Source organism: Lepisosteus oculatus, chromosome 7, assembly GCF_040954835.1.
Source record: "Lepisosteus oculatus isolate fLepOcu1 chromosome 7, fLepOcu1.hap2, whole genome shotgun sequence".
NCBI lineage: Eukaryota > Metazoa > Chordata > Actinopteri > Semionotiformes > Lepisosteidae > Lepisosteus > Lepisosteus oculatus.
The window spans coordinates 56,064,657-56,088,573 of record NC_090702.1 but is presented as its reverse complement, the minus strand read 5'-3'; the positions used below and the strand labels follow the sequence as shown (position 1 = coordinate 56,088,573).

The window sequence follows — 23,917 nt, the reverse complement described above, 5'->3', positions numbered from 1 at the left end:
AGGTCATCATCTTTGCATTACTGTGTTGTCTCAGAACTGTTATCAGTGTCTCAGTGTGGTCACAGCAAAAAGCTCCTGTGTTCGATCAAGTGAGTCCTGGATTTTCAAGTTTTGCAAATGTGAAATGGACAAGAACCAGGAGAAAATAAGAACAGGACGGTACAATGTGCCCCTCTCTCCAGTACCTCTCTCTGAGTTTCTTCTATATAATAATCCTTATATTTATATAGCGCTTTTCTGGACACTCCACTCAAAGCGCTTTACATGTAATGGGGATCCCCTCCTCCACCACCACCAGTGTGCAGCCCCACCTGGATGATGTGCCAGAACGCTCCCCACACACCAGCTCTCAGTGGAGAGGAGAGCAGAGTGACGAAGACAGTTTTGAAATGGGGGTTACCAGGAGGCCATGACTGTTAAGGTGCAGGGGGAAATTTGGCCAGGGTAACACCCCTTCTCTTTTTCAAGAAATGCCCTGGGATTTTTAATGACCACAGAAAGTCAGGACCACCAATGGATCCCGGCAGGCAAGCTGCACACCAGTAACGTCAGAGATCCAGGGGTACCAGTTTGAGAGACCAAGAGAACAAGAGCAGGAGAAAAGGCCCAAGTGAGGGAAGCCATTCAGTCCATGGTCATTGGTCGTTTGGTCGTTAGAAGTTAATTAATCGCAGGATCTCATCCAGCTGTTTCCTGAAAGAACAGGGTATCAGCTTCAGCAACATGACTGGGCAGCTTGATCCAGACTCCCATAACCCTTTGAAAGAGTGAAGTTATCACTTAGGAAAAGGACTGGATGAGAGCAAAGGATGTCAATTTTTTACAACAGTAGACAAAGAAACAGTTTGTTACCAAAACCATCTCATTTTGTAAAAAGGTACCAGGACAGAGCAGGCCCAAGGGACAAGTTTCAACAGATTTGATACTTTTCCTTTGGATGCAATAATAACTACATTTTAAAAAACCTACATTAGCTACATGTGTATCCATATTCTTGCAGTATTAAACAGCTCTGTCTGTGTGAACAGTTACAGCTACCTTTAAACCAGACTTCAATGCGTTAGTTCTAAATAATTACTGTATAGATTTTGAACCTCACAAGATTGGATAAAGTCCATGAAAGGATAGTGCTAAATCCTGTCAACAGATTGTCAGTAGTCACAGTATCTTTGAGAAGCCTCAATCTGAGCTTTGACCCAGTCGTAGTGCAGAGACCAATCTGGTCAGTTTCACAAGTGATCTAGTGTTCAGATTCTGCTGCATCCACCTCTGCTCTCTAGGACCAAAGTGTACCATCATACTCTGCTAATAGATCAACTAATAGGAAGGGTGGGTCTGTCTGGAACTGTAGAGAATTTGCTTAGATCACAGCTAACACATAGCACTTGGTGTCTTGGGGTTGCAGGACTAGTGAAAAAGGTCCCTCAGGGCTCTGTTGATGGTCCAGATGATTCTCTTTAGACATGTTCCCACAGGGTGAGATTATTCAGGAACACAGTGACCTTCACTGTTATGTGAAATGAAACACAACTCTATATATCTGAAACCTGCTGGCATTACTGCTAATTCAGCTTTTAAGTATCTTTTTTGCCTGCCCTTTAATGCATATGTGAGGCATTTTCTTCCTGGGCTCTCTGCCACCAATGTTAACAAAACCAGACTCAGATAACCTGATATTAGCACAATTCTAAACTTTTATCCTCCCAGAGAAATTGCCAAAAATTGGAGTTTTGTCTTTCCCTGGGTGAGATTTTAGATTCTTATCAGCCAGCGGGAGCACTGAGGTCAGCTGTTGCAGTCCTTCAGATGAAATAAGGAAAGGAGGAGATGCAGGCTGCTGTAGCACTCTGTCTCTTTTTTTTATTAGCAATGCAGTGTCAGTTGCTGTTTTTAATTTAGTCTTTTATAACACTACCTTTCTAATGTGATTGCAGGCTTCATCTCATTATACATTGCCAACATACTACTAATTATTTTTACCTTATTTAAAAAATGTATATATATATATGTTCTGTATTTGGTGCAATTAATCTTTTTTTAACATTTTTTTTATACGCAATCTTTATTTCCTATTCATACACATTTGTAATCAGTGCATATTGTCTAACTCAATTGTATTTTTAGATTTCGCTTTTCTGAATGTAGCTACTGATTTTTCCCATATTCCTAATTTCTTTAGCAAGTAATTCTCTTAGCATGAAGGACATTATAGAAATACATCTCAATTATTATTAAATTAGCGCTAGCTCTGTCTGCATGCTGAAATATCACATTATATTTTCTGGCTGTAATCAGCATCTTGTACCGATTATCTGCTGCAAGGACTCCTGTCTGATTAAAATATCCATCATTAAATTAAAGAGAAAAGACATCACGTAAGTGCCATTTTTCACAACACTGAGATAAGTAGCTTTGATCCTTCTAAATGGAATTGTAGATTACCTCTGCAGCTTTTTCTTACACTCAAGACACAGCAAAATAAGCATCAATTATAAATATTAAGTCTGTGTATAGCAGCTTTCTTCCATTTTTGTACATTTATTTAGACATTTGTCTTCAGTAATATTTCCCAAGAAGCAGCAGTTTTGTCCCTCTTAAGGCATGTTGACAGTCAGTCACTGTATGATGAGACCGCTGGACCAGAACCATGGGGCACACATGTGTGCATGTGTGTGCATTTGTGTTTGTGTTCCATATCTCCAACTAAAGCACATACAGTATCTCCTCCAGATCACCATCAAGAAATGAGCGAAAGACCTTTTCAGGCGTAGTGTTCATTTAAATCAAAGGCAAGTTTCACAAGTCTTATTTTCTGGACTATATTAAAAAGAAAAATGTCCTGGTTGTTTAGATATTCCTTCATGCATGCAAGTGCATGGTCAGCCCTGCCAAGGAGCCAGTGAGCTGTGCGGAGTGCAGGTCACGTCCACGAGAAAGCATGCTGCCACTGTGCGTGGTGCCATTTATAATACTGCCACACACCACAGGAAGCAAATGGAAAGGCACTGGAATAGATCAGAAACACTTCTCAAAAGACACGGGGACACTTTAACACCTGTCAACTGTAAGTCTCCATCCAAAGTCGCTTTCAAGCACGTCTGCTTCATACAGGGATCTGCGTAGTCCTGAAAGAGCTCAGGGCGCAGACGTGTCCTGGGAGAGCCACAGTTCCTCCTAGATAAGATAAGATCACTTTATTAGCCATATACAGTTTTCTTGTATGAGGAATTTGTCTTTTCGCAGACCCCGGCTTGCTCTCCATGAGACACACAGACAGGGAGAGAAGCTGGGGGTCAGAGCGCAGGGTCAGCCATTTATACAGCACCCCTGGAGCAGCTGGGGTGAAGGGCCTTGCTCAGGGGCCCAACGGAGTAGGATTCCTCTTCCGGCCACAGGATTTGAACCGGCAACCTTCCAGCCACAGGCGCAGATCCTGAGCCACAGAGCCACCGCTCCGAGAGTCAGGACAGCGGGGACGCAGCGGGTGGAGAGCCTCCGCCGTCAGGTGTTTTTAAAGATGGAGCTTCCTGAGCGCGGCTGGGTTAGGGGTCGCTCCGGTCGCCCCTGTGTCTGGTCAGGGCGGGAGCCCGTGGGCTTGCACTGGTGCCCCAAGAGCTGCCCCAGCTCTCAATCCCCAGCTCTCCCAGCAGGGCTGCGACGGGTCACAGCAGGGCGGTCTGATCGCAACCCCAGAAGCTCAGAGACCTGGTGGTCTTGCCCCGCCGGCACAGGGGGCTCATCAGAGCAGGCCTTCTCAGGGAGCCTAGTCTGGGGGATTACTCAACCTTAAACAAAGAAACATCCTCCTTTTAAGTTTCTTAGTGAAGGCAACGTCAGGAATGTGGCAAATGAGAAGAGGCCATTCCCTCTCGTTTGGTTGAAATCTGTTGTTTTCAAGGGGAGAGAAACAGAATTAGCTGAATTGCGATTTGATGTTCTGTATTTTTATTAGCACAGTACTTAGCACAAGTACTGTACAAGGTTACAAACTTCTATGTCTGAAAGCAATCTTGTCTGCCAGGAGACGATAAACTTTCAATTTGTCTGTGTTCAGGAGGTGTTTTTCCATTTTGGGTATGGATAGCTTCTCAATGAGCCGCATTTTTCATTGTTAGTTAGAAAAATCAATTCGTGTTATTTTATACCCAGTGTGACAGCCTGCTGGCGTGGCGAGTCCAAGACAACAGACATGCCAACCACAGCCATGTGGTAAATTAAAACACCAGTGCTCTTTATTTGACAGCGAGGAAAATATTAACAGTCACAACCAATAAACATCAAAACAAAAACCTAAGCTCCACCTGAGCTACTGACTCAACTTCTTTACGAAGTCCTTAACTGTCACTCAGAGCACTGGGTCTCTTCCGTGCTCTTCACAAAGCTCAGCTGCAGCCCCACCCTGAGACTTCACAAAATTATTCCCAGCAAACTAAGTCTCTCTCCGAGACTCTTCCCAACCAAGCACGTCCAAAATTCTCAAATTTGTTTGGAACCAAGCACATCCAAAATTCTTTCTCTCTCGGTCAGTGTCCATCTTGTGAGTGTGCACTGCAGAGGACCTGCCCTCTGCCCCCCTATGGCACACTGACCCACTTCCACACCTGCTTTGCAAACACTCACCTGACCAATTGTCTTCTCGTAACTGGTCAGGTGACTGAGGGCAGCCGCTCATTCTGCACAGCATTCTGGGGAATGTAGTCCAAACAGGAATCCCCATTGCACCTGGACTGACTGCCCTCTCACGCCAGTCAGTGTTAGTGTACTTGGCTTTAAAGCTTCCGCTCCTGTGCAGCACGTGAAAGGTTTCCTGCCACCCCCGCGCTCTCTCTGAAGTCCCCGCAGGACACAGGAGCGGCAGGCTGCCGGAAATCAGAGAGAGCCCAGGTGAGATAATCCCAGTCCCAGTCCCAGTCAGCTAGGGACTTTAATCACGGGATGTTCAGGATGAAATGTTTGGAGCCGATGCTCATGTATGTAAGAAAGGTGTTGATATCTGAAGCCCTTTGTCACTCTGAAGATGAGCAGGCTCGTGCCTGCTGTCTTACACACCTTATAATCTTGGGATTTTAGGTGCAAATGAAAACTGGTTTATTTTATCCACTGGGGCTTTCTGGATACTGAGAGTTATGTGTCTCCCTGACATAGACAGAGGACACGTTACAGATAGAGAATAATACGCTTGGCGTAGGGCTGCTTATAAAACATTTATGATTATAAAAGCCCTTTTCTTTGCCCTGAGCCTTTCGCTTCGAGATTCAGTTCAGTTTATTTGTCCTTTGCACAAGTGCAGTGGAATGCTTATTTGCATGTATGCTCCAATACAAAGACATTGAGGAAACACCCAAAACATAAACACAGAGCAGTAACAGCAACACCAACAAAGTTAAATAGCATAGAATTAAATACCAGTCAGCACAAATGGTCTGCAAAAAAGCCCAACATCGGTGTGAGTAGAGAAGCCGTCTCTGAGTCTGGAGGGACTGCAGATATTCTCTCCTTGTCACTGAAGCTGAGAGTCTGCAGAAATCCCTGCGCCAGCCAGTGCATTGCTGTGCTGATGTGTGAAGAGAGTTCCCTTAGTTCCACTTGCTGTTTTAAAATGTCTTTGGAACAGATCACAGGTGAGACTGAGCACTCATTAGGCAGGAGGTGTCCCACAGAATAAAAATGTCCACTCAGTTAATCTTCGTGACGGGCTTTTTAAAGATTCAGTGCACCATTTTAATAGGAGCAGGGATCAAATTATTCTTCCTGTCACTGGTCTCTCCCTCCTGTCTGAAAGCACGGCACTGCGATAGGGATCACACAGACAAGCCATACTCCTGGGGGAGCCATTTGTTTCTGACAGTTTAATTAATCAGGAATTCCTGTAAGAAAAGCCTTGTTTTTTTAATGTTTTCAAATGGGTGAAAAGCGAGATAGGCTTCGAAACAGATAGTCATCCTAATCGAAATGTTTATCCAAATTTGTTGCTCATGATTTCAGCTGTGAAAAGATGTTTGTGGAAGGAAAAGCATTAAACGAGTTCGTACTGTATTTCTCAGTGGCGCAGAGCTTAGCAAAACTGCCCCGCAGTGTTGTGGCCCTGCCTCAGTTCTCTACCTGGGGTGCTGTCTGTGTGGAGTCTGTATGTTCTCCCCTGGGTTTCCTATGGGTGCTCCGGTTTTCTCCCACAGCCCGGAGATGTACTGGTAGGGTAATCAGCTTCTGGGACGACTGTCCCTGGTGTGAGTGGGCGTGTGTGTGTACCCTGTGAAGGTCCTTTGTCATTGCTGGGGAAGATGGGCTCTGGCTTCCCTGCAATCCTGAATGGGATGAGGTGGTTTGAACACGGATGGATAGATATTTCCGTTTCCTTTTCATGTAGCAATTTCAGGGCACATTCAGACCACATAATGGCATAAAGCCTCATGCAGCTTTCGTGAGGCTGTGCAATTAGAAACGGCTGCCGCATTTTGAGACTTTCCCAGAGTGCACAAACGTTTGCGCAGGAGGAGTTTCATTTTTCTGTCCACAGAGAAAATTTCACTTTTGGGCACAACAGTGATGTTGTAGAAACGCCGATGCTCCAATATTCCTATCCATTTGGCCGGCAGTTTTATCCAATGCAAACTTACATTTCTTGCCATCTCTACAGCTGGGTGTTTAACTGGAACAGCGCAGGTCAAGGGTACAACAGCAGCGTCACACATGGGATTCGAGCCCCCTACCTCCCCGCTCCGAGTCCAGAACCCTGCCGGTGCTGCACACAGCTTCCCGACTCATCTGTTTCGCACCTGAAATACCCGCTTGGCCTTCTGGCGGCAGGGTGTGGGAGCACCGTCACTGCTCCTGCGCCTGGCCGAGCTGCAGCCTCCAGCCCAGACCCACTCCTCCTGCGGCCCCCACGCGTGAAAAAGCACCTCTCTCCCCAGGAGCCCCCCCACACCTCCGCCTCCGCCTCCACCTCCTGAACCAAGGATAGATCTGCAGCCGAGCCGACTGTCACATGAGCCAAGATTGTCACATCTGGTCCCTGCCTTCGGAGTTAAAGAAACATTCAGATCAAGTCCTGCGTTCGCCAGCTGGTGCTAGAAAAGCAGATTAAACTGTAGCGGAAGTCCCTCAGAGCAGCAGTCTCAGGAGGGCGAGAGTGCTGCATTATTTTCCAGATAACACACAACAATTAGAATGAGCGGGAACAGTCCTGCTCCAAGGCATCATCTACCGCCCTGAACTGTACGGTGCTTCCAGTTTGTGACAGATGGCTGTTGTAAAAATACTTCAGCACTCAGAGAAGCATGTTTGTTACCACCACAGCCTGTCAGCTCCAGCGTCCCGGGTTTGACATGGTCTGTCTTTTCTCCTGTGCCTGCATGGGGTTTCTCTGGTTTGGATCTGGCTTTATCCCACTGTGCAGAGAATCTCCTAAAGTTTGATCCCTGGTCAGCTTCAACTGGGGAGCTGAGCTCCGCACCACATTAGGAGCTAATTGATCTGTGGTCTTCTCATCCAGTTGTTTCCTGAAAGATGCCAAGGTATCAGCTTCAACAACATGGCTGAGCAGCTTGTTCCAGACTCCCACAACCCTTTGTTTAAAGAAATGCCTCACAGATTTCTCAGAATGAGTCTGGTACTGTGGTGCCATTAATCACAGGAACTCAGGTTTGTGTTGCATAGAGCACGTTCAGGGAGGCACAGGCCGATTTATTTATTTTGTGCTCAAAATACCCCAAGAAGGGATCATATTCGGGCTGACATTGAAAACAAAAAAATAGCTGATTCTTGTATATTGTTTCAACCGATAAATGAAATGTCTTGTTTCTATATTTTTCACCAGGTTTGAGTTTGAATTGATGTGACCTCCAGATCTTTTTTTTTGGTTTGTGGGTTATCGTGGTGAACCTCTGATTTTATTTGCAAAGACTTGTGCCAGAGATTCATAGATGAGTTGTGTTAATGCTTTGAATTGCCACAGGCTGCATCTTCTAAATTATTTCCATTAGATAAGCTATTTTCATCATTAAGTTGTATTTCTTGGTCCTCTGTGCTGTTTTTTTTTACATTTCTACCAACGGCTGTGAGTCATGAGTGCACAAGCACATTGCATTAGCAAGAGGAGGCTGGAATTGGCGTGTGTTTTGAAAATATGATGTGATTGAAAATATGATCTCTTCCTCATCATTCGCGCTGCCCATACAAGTTGTTCATCAAGGGACGGAGGAGGTATGCCTTTGAAAAGGATTCTGACTTCCGTATGATGCTTGCACATGTTCCTGTAGTGGGAACGCCACTTTCGGACTGTAAATCATCTCCAGATCCTGGTTTCTGTTCATCTGCGGCAACTGCTGACGTGTATCTGATTAACAGATCAGATCAGCAAGCTATCAGCAATGAAGAATAACTTGGTTTAAGAATATACCGTTTATCATACGGTGAGCGTCCGACTGCGTGTTAGCGTGAGGAAAGGATTACAGGGAAAAGGCTCAGGACATTAGAAGACAGAGAGCACTGTTGAGAGGGAAGCTGGTGTCAGCAGAGCCACTTGTCAGACTTGGGGTCCGTGGACGTGGCGAGTTTGAGGTCGTGGTGGGGTCCGAGTGCTGTAGGAGACGAGCCGCGCTCGAGTCCTGTGTCGGTGCGATGAGCTGAGCCCTGCGGGTTTCAGCCTTGAGGTGGAACCTGACAGCTTCTCCCTGCCTCCACGTTTGCAGGCTGTACCCCCGGCACGCCAGCGCCATGAACAACCTGGGCACCCTGACGCGGGGCGCGGAGGAGGCAGAGAGGCACTACAGGAGGGCCCTGGAGATAAACCCCCAGCACAACCGCGCTCTCTTCAACCTGGGCAACCTCCTCAAGTAGGTACCGCCGCTCCCCTGCCGACACCTGTGTTTCGGCCTTGTGTCTCTCCCGGGGCTCTCTGAGCTCAGAGTGCATTCCAAGACAGCGGATCTGTGATCTCCTTCATCTCCCCATGTTTATTTCCATATGCTATTTTTTATTTAAAACTACTTCTTACTGTTTTTAAGTCAAGTATACTTAAAACTGAAAATAGCAGGTAGTTCTTTACGTTAAGGGTGGTGGGAGTGTGGAACAAGCTTACCCGGCCATGCTGCTGAAGCTGGATTCTTTCAAGAAACAGCTGAGTGAAATCCTGGGATCAATTAGCTACTGCCTTCCACACTGACCAAATGGCCTCCTCTCCTTTGTAACCTTTCTTATATTCTTAATTATTATAAGTAGTAAATGTATTCATCCTGTTTTCTGTTTCATTAGAAGTCATGTCTGGAGGTGTACTCAAAACACACAGCTGCCACTTAGTGAATGAGGCCCAGAATGTTAGAGCTCTGTTCCCTCTGTGTGCAGATGTCCTGGCTTTAGATTGTAGACTGGTGTTAACTTTTTAAATGTGTCTCTTTATTTTTCGTCGAATGTATTAATTAGACACATACAGGTATGTCAATGAACGGAGAACAAATTCTCATTTTTGCTCAAGGTAAACAGTAGCATCCCACCTGGGATCTGGTCACAGGGGTCAGAGCCCTGACCACATTCCCTAGCATATTCCAGCGCCTTCACACACGTCTTTGCTGTCCTTCACTGCAGCCTCAAGCAAATTCACCTTGCGCAATTTCTGCATATCATTATATTAGTGATTATCAGAGTATCACTACTTTTTAAATGTGCTGTGGCTTCGTCTACTAGAGAATGAGGCCCTTTGTCTCTCAAGTCCAACTCTCAGGGTCTTGCTGTGCAGACTGGCCCACAAAGCTGAGCCTTTCGCTTAAAGAGAAACGCGATTCTTTTCTACCAACAGCCATGAGCAGTTGTTCAAGTCTCTCCAGTGCCATGGGTCGTCATATATTGTTTGTTTGAAACGTAAATAATTGCTTTGTTGGCACCTCAGACTGTCGCACACTACGTACAGAATATAAATAAACCTTCACGGTGCCCAGTGTTAATTATATCCCCCGAGACAAGATTTCAAACACACAACAGACCAACAATACAAGCTCGCTGAAAATCAGATTTTGCACAGTCAGGAGGATTAGCTGCATCTGACGGCACAATTGTCTGGATGTGAGAAAGTGTTCTTTAATGTCTTTATGCTGCTGCCGTCCTGCATCAGTGATGACTGGGAGTAGAGTTCCTGCACTTAGTTCACTTCGTCTTTATTTCCTTCGGTTTATTTTCACATTACCATGTGCCTCTAAATCAGAACACGACCGGCTAGAAGAAGGAGATATTTAGCTGTTGGCAAAAATTAAGAATGCACATAACAAAAAATTGGTTTCGGGGAAAAAAAGTGTTATTTTTCCAAGTGCATTGAAAGATTAAATAAAACATTTTTTTTCTTTAGAAACAGCTGTAGGGTTATATATGCCTAAAATGTCTTTTTCATATTACAACAACTTGCCTCCAAATTTAGCATAAGCTGTTGATTCCAGTTTGGACCCTGCCACATTAATTATTGAACGAATTACTGTCTGCACAGTTGTTAGTAATTGTCATATTTGCAGGGAGATTTGATGGCCTGTGCTGTAATTAATGCGCAGAGACCGTGCATTCAATATTTTGCATTGCCTGGCAGCCTGCTGCATGGTGAGGATGCCAGTCTGCACTGGTGCTCTGCAGGGCTGGTCCCCCTCTCACAATGACAGCAGCCTCTGCGAGCATGGCTAGTCACTGGTGCACTCTGGGAATGAGCCCTGCCTCGCAGTTCAGTGGATCGTCACCTCTTTCTGGTCCCTTGAGGTGGACAGCAGGTGATAAAGACGGCACTGGGCACCCTGGAGATCCATGCCGCAGAGGAGAGCAGCTCACAATTCGGCTTTGCTCCTGGGTCTTCAGCAAGACACCATCTCTCTCTCTTACACACACTTAATGCTGAGTTCCCACAAGTGTGGCACAATAGTGCCCTCTGTAACAAGGTCAGACTAGCTCAGATACTGGAACCACTTTACTCTTTAACTCCTGAAACTAGTTGCTGAAAGTAGTTTACTCTCCGCATGCGCAGGATTTGATCATAACACAACCTAACAAACAAAAAACAGCTGTTTTTTTGTACACCAGGGCTCTCCAGTCCTGGGGAGGTTTTCTAAGCCCCTTGAAATCACGAGCTCTCAGAGAATGTGAAAAACTGTTACAGAACTCCAGACAAGACAATCGTGAGCTCGTCTGGGTTGGTAGTAGTTGGAATTCTAGCTGGAATGAAACCCTGTAAGCAGATTGGAATGCCAGGACCAGGACAAACAGTATCTTGGTGTTACTGATCCCTATAAATAATCTGTCCTCTCGTCTACTGCCCAGGATTGAAGATGTTTTTGTGTTGCACTGCTCTCAAGTGGTAGGAATGCAGCTCGTTATCTGTGCCCACAGCATTTAAGAGAAAGAATGCCTTTCCACAGCTAGAGCTAAACACTGCTGCGCTAACAAAGGCTCACATCCGCTCCAGACAATCCTGTGGTATCTGGTGCAATTTTAGTCCAGGTTTTTTATTGCAGTGTGCAAAGACCAGCTTTGCAGATGAGTAATGAGTAACCACTGAAAAAATAGGTAAGTAGAATCCTCGATGCACAATTTCTATGAAAGAGATTATAGGATTGTTTCCAGGGGTCACCGTACTACGACAGTTTATGGATTTACAGCTCATGAGTGATTTTATCAGCAAGAACCTTATACTGTTAATTGGACCTGCAAAACTAATTAGGACAAGATGAATTAAAATGTTCCACCTTCACCCGACTGCTGGATCTCTAGACAATGAATTTAAAGTAAATCTTTGCGCGTGTAAAATTGTGCATCTTTTTGCTGTTGTCTGTTTTTGGCAAGTAGATTTTAGTTTCAGTTAATTGGTGTAAATGATGGTGTTGAAAAATAATTGATATATTTAAATTTAATATTTACAGTGATTATTAAAAGTATTCACTCTTTGGAATTTTTCACATTTTACTGTGTTTACAACATGGAATCATAATGTATTTCCTAATCATTTATGTTCTGTTTTATATTTATAATTTAGGAGGATTTTGTTCTCACTTTCACCTTGTAGAGTGTTTTGTGTCAATCCATGGTAATAAAAAAGCAATTAAATAATTACAATTCCTTATTGTAACACAATAAAATGTGAAAACATCTTATGAGGTGAATACTTTTGATAGCCACTGTGTATCAGCCCAGCTGCACTGATGTGGCCTGGTGGTCAATCAATAATGAAGCCCAGAGTCCTCACCAGGCCACATCAGTGGGATTTTCAGGTATCTGATTCTGTTTATTTGGATCTCATCTGTTCTCAACCTTTTTGTCACGTTTTATATTGAATCTGTAACCTACACCGCTTGACATACTATACCAGAACCACATTAGGTGTGCACTCCTGTTGTGTACATGCATGTAAATATTAAACCACTTTAAAAAGTCTTTGAAATCTTGGCACCACAGGCAGATGGAGAGCTCTCATACAACACACAAACGAAGTTGAAATGGAATGCATTTTTCCATCACGTACAAACAGTAGTTTTTCGGGTATCAGAACATTCCTTGTTAAAAATAAAACCCAGAAGAACCCATTAAAAAGGTTTTAAATGGCATTTGCATGCTCACTTGAAGGCTTGATTTTACTACAGTACATGTGTGCCAGTTTGTCTGTACAGCGTGTGCTGTACATGTCACACTGTCACAGGAACCCACTGCAACACCAGCTTCAACTGCCCGTTCCAGTGCACTTCCGAAAGTCAAGACAGGGAATAACACTAGCCAGGGGAATTTACTCCAGAGGAAGAGGAACTCAGGAAAGCAGATGGAAAGTCCTGGCCCATGATGGAGGAAATGTCAAGAGCTGGAATGTGTAAACACTGTGCAGGCGGCGGGAGACCCGCAGCGGCACAGATGCCAGTGTGGTACAGCGAAACTGTGCGGGTCATCGGCTCTCTCGTGCGGGTGCTCGTTCCCTGGCCGCCAGGGGGCTGGGGCGGGTGAGCAGCGGGCGCGCAGTCAGCTCGTCCCTGTGCTTGCAGGGCGCGGGGGAAGGAGGCGGAGGCTGAGCAGCTGCTGAGAGACTCGGTCCAGCTGGGGCCGCACTTCGCCGATGCCTACTCCAGCCTCGCGTCTCTGCTCGCCGAGCAGGTAACCCGCCGCCCTCCCCTTTGCTCTGCCGTCTCTGCTGCTTCTCCCTGTGCTCAGTAATGCTCAGCGGGAGACACTAAGGATCTCCATCCATCCATTCTCTAACTGCTTTACCCAATGCAGGGTCGCAGGGGAGCCTATCCAAGCAAGCAAGGGGTGCCAGTCCATCCCATCCCATCCCAGGCCAGACACAGACACAGACACTCACACCACGGACAGTTTTCCCAGAAGCCAGTTATCCTGCCAGCATGTCTTTTTTTATTACCAATCCCATTTTATCCGCGCTGTCTCTTCGTATTCAGAAGTGTGGTTCCTGCCTTTGGCTGTTGTTTTGCTGCAGTTTCGTACAGTATTGCTGCTGGATTTGCTGCCATACCTGTACGTGGGTCATCTAGCTTGGCTCTCTGTTCAATAAACCTGCATGTTGGCGTGTTCTTGAGGCGTTCAGGTTCCACTGTCCTTGCCAGGGAATCCCAGACACCCTTGCTTGCCCACCACGGCCGGCTTTTCCTTTCTTTATTTAAAGGGAAAGGAACATTTCTGTCAGGATTCTCCTTCCCTGAAGGACAGTGGGTATAGCACATGTTCTTCCACAGCACCTAGACCCCAGCACTACCGAAGACACAATCTCACTGCTTCTATCACATTCTCCAACAGTTTCCACCTCACTGTACACATGCTTCAACACAAAATCAGCTGTAGTACTGCAGGCACTTAAGATGAACTATTTCAGCTACTGTATTTCATCCTACAAAGCTGGCTTTTTTTTAAGGACATTTAAAATGAAATACTTTCTTGTCCTTCTAAAACATAAGCGAAGTCTGTGGGAAATGATCATACAGGATATACTGTATCATTTAAAGTACCAGAATAAAATTACATTTATAACTTATGTATAAATTTATCATTTTAAAATATAATTATTTTGACTGTGTTTTGGATCAGGACATGTTTTTACATTAATATTTTGGGAGTGTTTTTCCATAACTTCTTCAGTAAAGGTAGTGGGGGGGGTGATATTTCTTTTTCAGATTATTTGGAGTTGTTCGAGAATCATTTTAATTGCTGTATTCAATCATAGGCATTATGCAAGCAGAAAATTACAGAGTTGACAGAATGAGGCTATTGCAGTTCTTTAGACTGGAGATGTTGTGAAGAGCATTAGATGTTTTTGAACTCAAACTGTTAGCTCCTTTTTCAGTTCTAAAATGCACTGTGTCTGTTGGATTGTGCTGAAGTCTGTTGATAGGTTGAGATTTTGCAGAGAGTTGCGTTGCTGTCTAATACTATGCTATGGCCAGTAATATACTTCTACAGTACCCTCCTCGGAGGTTTAGCTGTAGTAACACTAATTCTAGAGTCACTGACGTTGATCTAGGAAAGGAAGTCTGTTTCTGCTCAGGGTCTGTGAAGCTTAGCCACTAACACAAACTCTGGGCTCAGCGGCCTGGTACACAACTTCTGACACACCTGGCGTTCAGGCAGAAGGCAGGAGAATCTACCAAAGAGGGCTCTGCCATCATGCATCACATTTCAAACAGAGATGGAAGTGGGGGTTGCAATTTGGGTTTAAGCCGAGCCTTGGTCAGGCCAGGAGGTTCTTGGGATAAATGTGTCCAAGCCAGCTCGTAGCAGGTGTTGTGTTTTTTCCTGGTCAGAAAAACTGCAGGATGTCCAGCCCGGATGGAAATGCCGATTGCTGTCCAGTGTCTCCAGGGCTTTTCTTCAGATGTTTTTCCAGTCTGGCTTCTCATTCGCAACCATCGCAAGATGCTGGGTGGGATCGGAGCTGTGGACTCTGTCTGCCTTAGGCTTCTCCACATGCTGCCAGCTCTTCACGGCAAAATCCTGTCAAAAAGCATCATGTCTGTCAAGAACATTTACAGCCAGCAGCTTTTTACTGCGTCTCTTGACCTTTCAATGCCTAACCTGAGGTTGTCTTGCAGGCTACTGTCTCACAAGACAGGGTTTAGAGAAGTTAAAGTTTTGCGTGTTGATAGGATTGAACCTGGATTAAGTTGAGGGGAAAACTGGAAATTGACAGTAGGCCAGCAGAGCCTCATTAATTGAGCCACTTTGAGACATGAAGTGATTGTGTTGAAGTGAAATGAAGTGAAGTCTTTGTTTGTGGCCTACAGTAGTTCCTTGTGAATATGCAGAATGCTGTGGCAAACTCATAATGTGGGTTACTGTAGAAAACCATTAATAATCATATCAATATTCATGAGATGTCTTATAATCTAATTTTAATACTGTCTTGTTATTAAGATCAATATTGATGGGCAGTTTACACATGAATTCAGTTTAGAGGAAACCAGAAACCCCTGTCCTGTCTCGAAGAGTCTGGAGACTCTGGAATCAGAGGAATACAGCTCTGTAATAATTCTGTATACAGTATGTCCTGCTCCTACTGCTTCGAGATCTGCGCAGGACACCTGTGAAGAAGGGGAGTAAATAATGATGGTTATAGCAATGCAACGATGAATACATTGAGAAACGTTAAGCAGAGCTTAATAAACTATCAACCCAGCTTCTGAGGGGTTTCAGTTAACAGCTAGCATTTATCCAAAGGCAATCACAAATCTATTCTAATTTTGAGATTAATAAACCAGAGTTCTTCTGTAAGCATCCTTAATATTTTCTTCTCCTGCTTCTCTCTGTGAGTGTGTGTGTGTGAGTGAGTGTGTGTGTGTGCTCTTGCTAACCCTTCTCCTCGGTTTGCTTGTTCAGGGGCGGTTTGGCGAAGCCAATGAAGTCTACTTGCAGGGCATTGAAAACTGCCCCGACAGCTCGGACCTGCACAACAACTACGGCGTCTTCCTGGTGGACACAGGTGCGTGGGGTGACTTCCAGGAGGGGAGAGGTTTGTTCGGGAGACAGGAAGGTCCCCTTTAGGACGATTGCTGGAGCTCAGACCGCGGCTCGGGGCCCACAGCTTTCAGCGCGCCTTGCCCTCCTGACTGAGGCGGGCGAGGGGCGTATCTGCTGTCTCTTGAAACCTGGCGCTTGCAGGCTGTGATCACGGCGAGCATGTGCGATGCTAGAACAATCGATCCTTTGTTGGATGAGTTTAGAAATAAGAACTCGGAGCAGGTTCGTGAAGGAGCTTGGCAGTTACATTGCCATTGGCACTCTTCCACCCCGGCATTTGTGTGGTCCACTGCATCCAAATGATGTCCCATTCCATATACCCTGACGATACTAAGCAGTATATAACAATTCCTGTATCCGCTGCAGCGCCTTGTTGAAATCTATTGCTTAGCAGATGTTGCGCAAGGCATTAGTCATCATGGGAAACAAGGCAAGCCGATTCTATTTCAAGAGCTCGTCACACGAGACGCACAGCGGTTGTGCAGGCGAATCCGTTGCTCTTGCAAACTGGGTGCTGGCCAGTTTGTGCACTTTCTCCTGGTCGGTGCAATCTGTAGAACAACGTAGCGTGCATTAGACTTGGTGTAAGGAGCAGCGTTGCACCAGCACCGGTGCACAGCCCTGCTGGGAGGGGTGCAGGCTGCTGGCTGTCGCTCTGTTCGGCCGGGGGTTGCCTGGCCGCGCCCTGACAGCACCCGTGTCCCCAGGAGACGGAGAGGGGGCGGCGGCCCACTACCAGCAGGCCATCCAGCTCAAACCCTCCCACTTCGTCGCCATGGTCAACCTGGGCCGGCTGCTGCGCTCCTCCGGGCAGAACAGGGAGGCCGAAGCCTGGTACAGGAGGTGAGCGGGACGGGGGGCGGGGGCGAGGGGGACGCTTCCATCTGCAAATCAGCCAATTTCATGTGTGCCTGTTTGTACAGCGGGGTGTGTTAGTGGAGCAGAATGACTGCAGAAACTTGCTCAAGAGCCCCAGCTAGGATATAATTATAATAATAATAATTCCTAAAACTTGCGATCCACTCAAAGCTCTTTACGGGTAATGGGGATCCCCTCCACCACCACCACCAGTGTGCAGCCCCACCTGGATGATGCACCAGTACACTCCCCACACACCAGCTCTCAGTGGGGAGGAGAGCAGAGTGATGAAGACAGTTCAGAGACGGGGATTATTAGGAGGCCATGATTGGTGAAGACCAGGGGGAAATTTGGCCTGGATGCCGGAGTAACACCCCTGGGAATTTTATGAATGTAATTTGGTGAGCACCCCCTGCTGGCCCCACTAACACCTCTTCCAGCTGCAGCCTTAGCTTTCCCAGGAGGTCTCCCATCCAGGTACTGACCAGGCTCACACCTGCTGGGCTTCAGTAGTGAGCTGCAGGGTGATATAGCCACTGGTAGACCCACAACCATCTTGTCCTGAGCCCAAAGCCTAGTCACTCCTTCACACGGCTGCTGCAGGACTGAAACAGGAAGTACAATCTGGGTGAAATCTGTAAAAAAGGAGTGCGAACATTTGTGATGGCCCCTGTACTGGCACAGCAGGTCGCCTGTGTCGCTGAGTGGCAGAACAGGGGTGAATGCTTCAATAGAAACAATTCTGCTAGTTTTCACTTAGAAGTTGTGGTGGAAACCATTTGTTCTGAGAGCTGGTTTGTGGAACGTTTACCGTGACATTTCAACGTTTTTAAATATAAGGTTCTGTTCATCGGCAAGGCTGCTCGTCACCCTAAGCCGATCAATAAGGAATCTGTGCTGCGGAGACAGTGCTCTGTAATCACCAGCCGGGGGGGGTGCGAGATCTGACCTTTCTGCCACGTGGCAGGGCCTTGCAGGTGACCCGCAGGGTGGAGATCCTGACGCCGCTGGGGGCGCTGTACTACAACACGGGGCGCTACGAGGAGGCCCTGCAGGTGTACAGGGAGGCCACGGAGCTCCAGCCCGACAACGGCGAGATCTGGCTGGCACTGGTGAGACTGGCACACCGGCACCCGCGGGTTCAACTTCCCTTCGGGATCAATCAAGTCTCATCGGTCTATCTTCTCAGGGCGGGGGCCTTTCTTCTTTAGACGAGACATGACACCATTCCAGTTGAGTTCAGGCACCTAAGCTCTTTCTGACAGAAGCCGGCGGCTTATCAGGGTCTCTGATTGCAAAGAATTGCGATATCTGGGGACACGGTTCTGTCCCTGGTGTGACTGGATTTGTTTAGTTGCTGTGAAATCCCGAAATCCACAGCACAGGCATCTCGGAACGCTGGTCAGAGTTTTTACCGCCACACCCCTTTTCCGAGAGGACCCACTACATTTAATGTGCCAAGTGGAGGAGAATACAATTGAATCTGAATAAAGTCTTCAAATCCCTCCAGGGCACTCCCAAAGTCAACCCAGCAGGCCTCCTTAGAATGAGCAGTGAAACACTACCCTGAGCACGCAAGTGGAGACTACGGGGAAGTGCATTTGAAAATGAGAACAGGAGGCTCATCTTTACCCAAAGGGTTGTGGGGGTATGGAACAAACTACCTAGCCATGTTGTTCAGCTCAGTTTATCTGTCTTATGCACAAGTGCAGTGAAATGCTTATAAACACAGCACAGCGGCAGCTGTTGGAGCCGACACTCTGGTTTCTTTCAAGAGCCGGCCAGATTAGATCCTGGGATGAACTGACTACTCACTAAATGGGCTGAGGAGCCTCCTCTCGTTTGTAATGGGTCTTTGATCCTTCGGTCAATCTGGCAGTCTGGTTCCTCTTTCCTTCAATCTCAGCAAGATTTCAGCATCTAAACCTAAAGCATCTGAACTGAAAGAACTAATTTGGAACAAAAATGACCGTTTTCACTTCACTGCCCCAGTACTTCCACTTCTCGCTGTGCTTCCAGCTGGAGTTGATCTGCGTGCTTTAGGGTTTTGTTTAGTTGCAGTTTTCACATGGGGATATGTCTTTGGTCTGGCAGCCACAGTACTGAGCCAGTGTTTCACAGGGGGTTCAGCTCGGATCTCCTGAGCACAGGGAGAAATCATACAGCTGGACGAGACACGTTCTGTGTATTGTGCCCTTCCAAAAAATCCTGTGTGCCAATATTTGTCAATATACTGCATATACTGATATACAAAATGTTTGTTATATTATGGAACATATACACTGTATGTGTGTAGATTATAGAGGTGCTTGTGCTTGAAAAATGTGTTGCATAATATTTATTTTATATTCATGGCGTGCATATAGTACCATCGTGCATAATGTGGCAGTGAAGGGAGAGAATTGCTGAATTTCTTCCTTGCCTATATATTTGTGGCCAGACCTTGGCTGTGGAGAGGGATGCTTGCATGCAGGGAACTTTGTACCAGAGGAAAGCAACATTAGACTGGATATAAAGAAATGGAACTTGCAGGATTCCTGAAAAAACTTGTCTTCGTGGACATTACTTTGCAGACAATGAGAACGAATTCCAATCAGATCAATATTTCTAACACGTCCTGTTAGCACCAAAGCTCGTCTGCCGTCTCATTTTATTCCCTAACCGTGTACAGTGGCTTTCCTTTTTATCAGAGCAATTTCATTTCCCCTTTTTTTTTCTTGTTTCTCAGGCTCAGGTCCTGGCTATGGCTGGACAAGCGAAAGAAGCTGAAGAAATGACCTTTGGGATTTTATCTAAGAACACGGCCTGTGTTGAATGTTATCGACTCTTATCTGCCATTTACAGCAAACGCGGAAGCCACAATGAGGTATGCAAATAGAACCCGTGGAGACGTCGTGTTTGTACTGCAGGCGCTAGAGCCCAGGAGACCCACATTATCATTCATCAGCCTCAATAGAGTGTCAGCACTCCGTGTCTGTTTTCTCCTCCTCGTGGACAGGGAGATGGATCGTTTGTGCCACTGCAGTGTGATGTACAGTACCTCCTCCGCAATTACGGGTGATGTCACGAAAGGGCAGCGATTCTGATTTCTTCCTCTGGATTGGACACAATCTCCTAAAAACCACCATAAGACATTCACTACGTCAGACCGACACCCAGCCGGAATAAGAGCGTATAACAAAGGTTACATTTCATTCTTGCGCTCTTAAAGCAGGACACCTTCAAGGATACAGCCTTGCCTTTTGGCTCATTAAATTCTGAAAGGGAAGTTGGTCAGCTACAGTGAAAGAGCTAGTAATTACCTTAGGGATCCAGGAGGATCAGTTAAAATGTGTCTTGCCTTTCTTTTTTGGGACCCCACTGTTTTTCCCTAGTAAGACAAAGGCAATTGTGCTCTTGTGGACAAAACTTTGAAATTCACCCTTCTTCCTCGGTGCCTGTTCTCCCAAAAGAGTGAGCCCTGTGTCTGCAGTTTCACATCTGCTGTCCCTGCCAACAAATACAGTTTGTTTCAAGAATGAACTGCAGCTCTGATGGTTAGTTTGCTCTGCTGAAAACGAATTACATTCATGGGCACGTCTCTGATCCCTCATCTCTGTGTTCCATTCCATTTTTGACTTTGCTGGAGCCCTTTGTGAAGTCAGAGAGAAAATTAAATTAAACTGTAAACAATTTGGCAGACTCCAATGTTTTTTTTAATATAAGTGTAGTTTGAAATGCCTGTTCCATCGACAGGGCAGAGGGTGTGGAGTACAGTACTGTATGTTAATGACTCTTTTCTGCAGAAATCCACCTTCTCACCCCACTTCCCCGTCTGCAGAGCTTTTCACTCTCTGTCCTCACATTGTAGCAATGTACATGATGGCTGAAGAAGGGAAAAGGGCAGCAGAAGTATCAGCTGTTATTAAATCAGATTCATTTATCCATCCGCCCAGCTGCTTTACCCAATACAGGGTCACGCAGGGGTCGGAGTCTGTCCTGGCAAGCGTGGGGCACAAGGCCAGGTACACCCTGGACGGGACGCCAGTCCATCACAGGGCACACCCAGACACACTGGGGCCAATTTTCCTAAAGGCCAAATAACCTCCCAGCATGTCTTTGCGCTGGAGGAAGAAACCAGAGCACATGGAGGAAACCCATGTGAACACGGGGGCAACATGCAAACTCCACACAGACATACGGGTAGGGCATCTGGGCCCCAGCACTGCGTGTCAGCAATGCCAAGCGCTGTGCCACCGTGATACTGGTTTCTAATACTCTTTAATGACTGACGTCACAGCTGCGTGCCAGGCCGCTGCAGTGCTGACCCGCGGTGCTCTGTGTGTGATTGACAGGCTCTGGACGCCCTGGAAAAGGCCATCCAGTTGAACATGGGGGACCTTGCCATGAAGGCGGAGCTGCACTTCTCCAAGGGGAACCAGCTGAGGGAGATGAACCTGCTGGAACAGGCTTTCCAGGTGACTCCCTGCTTCTTCAAACCGCGAGAGAGTAACTGGGGAGCTTGTGGTCATGTCGGTCGGCCGGCACTCACCCTCAGATCGAGAGAGGGGCACATTCTGTTTAGTTACCCATCTTTTGAAAGATGCACGGTTAAGAACTCCTTTAACATAACAAAAGAATGAAAGAGAAGTAGCACAAGCATGTCCTTGATGAAATAGTTACAATGCAAACGTGTTTTAGTAGAAGTAACGCCATGTGGAGAGCTGGTCCAGCGTCCTGCAGAGATCAGGTCATTTGAATGTTGGATTCTCTGTCCGGCCAGAGGAAGGCCATGTGGAGCTGCTGTGTTTAGACGTTGATAAGATGGCCTTCCTGCGCAGCGAGAGCCCAGTGATTGCTTCCTTCAGTACCCTGGCCCCCAGCCAGCTTTCCATTACTCTTATGTGCTCTTCAATTTTACAAGAAGCACTACTTATAAACTTTCAAAGATCGAAACGTTTAAATTTAGGAGACTAAATTTAAATAAAATAATATCATTTTCTGCATTATTTGCACATTAGTAGGAAGCTTTAAGCATTAAATGAAATACTTTTTGTGGACGTGATTGATAAGCTTCTGCTGCCACCTAGCGCCTGTGAACTTACAGCTTCAGCTGTGAAGTGATTTAGATTTTTATTCCAAGCTGCTGTGATGACTGATTGTATTAGCTTGCACCAGGGCTGATTCTCCCAGAAGCCAGTTATCCTACCGGCACGTCTTTGCACTGGTGGGGGTAAAGGAATAGGAAGAGGTAAAGGTTCATTCCGTGCTGAATGGTAAAGAAAAGAAACTCAATGTTTTGTTGCATGGAAAAAACCCTTACCCATTCCTTTGCAGCCTTTGTATTCTGACACAGCTCCCTAATCGAACTTCTTAATTCTGCATTTACTATTTCCAAAAAAGCTGATGCAATAATTAACTGCTGATATGAAAGAGTAAAATGTTACTTGATAGTAATGCATTACACATGACAGAAATAAACCACACAGCATGTTAATATTCTGTTCTTTCCGGTTGTGGAGATGACAAGAGGTGAATTATACAATGCCTTATACTTTACATGATTCTAAACATACTTTTATAATTGAGGTGGGGAGCTGCGTCAGCATGCGTAGGCTGCAAAGGAACAAGTAATAGGTTTATTCCATGCTGAAAAAAAGAAGAAAGAGAACACAACGTTTCGGCCGTGGAGTCTTCTTCAGATGTGACAGAGGTGTTTCACATGCACAAGATGTCCAATATCCTCTAAATCTGACATCAAATTTAATTTCACAGCACTGAAACTATTTTTTTTAATTAATCCCCGGTGCTACATTCAGGAATAAAACACATTCATCCCCCCTACCTGCTGATTTCATGGATTTTTAACAGCAAAATCAAAACACAGCACCACAAACTATATATCATAAGAATCAAGACTACCTCTCCTTCAAAACAGAGACATTGGACAGCTGTGGAAAACTATTTGGCATCCTTCATGTGCTCAAGTAAAGATCAAACGTTTCTGTGTTTGTGTTTTGGATATGTCTTTCTAGTGTGTGTACTGGCTAAGACACAGTATAAAACAACTGATGGCTCAGACGTGATGCCCAGACTTGACTTCAGGCCCGCAACCAGGCCTCATTTTCTACACTTTCCGAGATAATGCAAGATGTTTGAGGGGAACATCCATTCCAGGCAGAAATAGCCTCTGGAGTACTGGGAGAAGAAATGGTTGTTTGCCAGGTTTATGTTTGGTCATATAATACACAGAGTCACTGTATCATGCAGAAGAGATGCTCTGTGCTGAAAACCAACACCCCTGGCTCATGCAGAGAAAACACAAGGTCTATCACCTATTAATATCCTTCTTTTAACTAATTACTCAAGATTTTATCTGTGGGCTATTGTTTCTTGTGAAATATCAGCCTAAAGCGCTCTCTCTCCTCTGACACAGAGTTACAGGATGGCTGTGGAGCTCAATCCTGACCAATCACAAGCTTGGATGAACATGGGGGGAATACAGCACATTAAGGTGTAGTATGGCAGGGTTGTGTTTGACTGGGGCAATGTGCTATCCATGCTGTGTCTGGGGGTGAGACTGGGGTGTGGTGCTATCCATGCTGTGTCTGGGGGTGAGACTGGGGTGTGGTGCTATCTGTGCTGTGTCTGGGGGTGAGACTGGGGTGTGGTGCTATCTGTGCTGTGTCTGGGGGTGAGACTGGGGTGTGGTGCTTACTGTGCTGTGCCTGGGGGTGAGGCTGGGGTGTGGGACTGTCTGTGCTTGTTAGAAGTCTGTGATTTGCTGCTTGATGTGATTGTATTGTATCTTTTCATACCTGTAAACAAATTCCCAGAAAAATATAACTTGCTGTCTATAATCATTTCCTTTTTTGAAAACTGCATGAAAAACAAGTTGACTTGGCTGAATGAACAGTTTACTGTGTAAATGGCAACTTCTTTTTAGGAAAACAGAACAAATCATGTGAAGCAAAGCAAAGTTCACAGTACTTTACAATTCTTCCACTGCATTGTTGTCCAGCTGCATTGACATAACTTTAAAAGGCAAAACAGCTTCACGTTAATATTTTCTTCATAAAGTCTAGAAATAGAAAAAGATACAGAT

The 23,917-nt window shown here is 45.8% G+C and overlaps 1 protein-coding gene across 1 annotated transcript in view; it reads left to right on the top strand.

Moving 5' to 3' along the window:
* Window positions 1–23,917, top strand: part of tmtc1 (transmembrane O-mannosyltransferase targeting cadherins 1) — a 128,605-nt gene that overhangs the window by 101,594 nt on the left and 3,094 nt on the right. Inside the window, exons 11-18 of the mRNA XM_069192869.1 lie at window positions 8,694–8,837; window positions 12,996–13,104; window positions 15,835–15,937; window positions 16,683–16,818; window positions 17,801–17,945; window positions 19,562–19,699; window positions 21,168–21,290; window positions 23,249–23,326. Of these exons, the coding sequence (XP_069048970.1) occupies window positions 8,694–8,837; window positions 12,996–13,104; window positions 15,835–15,937; window positions 16,683–16,818; window positions 17,801–17,945; window positions 19,562–19,699; window positions 21,168–21,290; window positions 23,249–23,326 (976 nt within the window). The remainder of the gene's footprint in view (window positions 1–8,693; window positions 8,838–12,995; window positions 13,105–15,834; window positions 15,938–16,682; window positions 16,819–17,800; window positions 17,946–19,561; window positions 19,700–21,167; window positions 21,291–23,248; window positions 23,327–23,917) is intronic.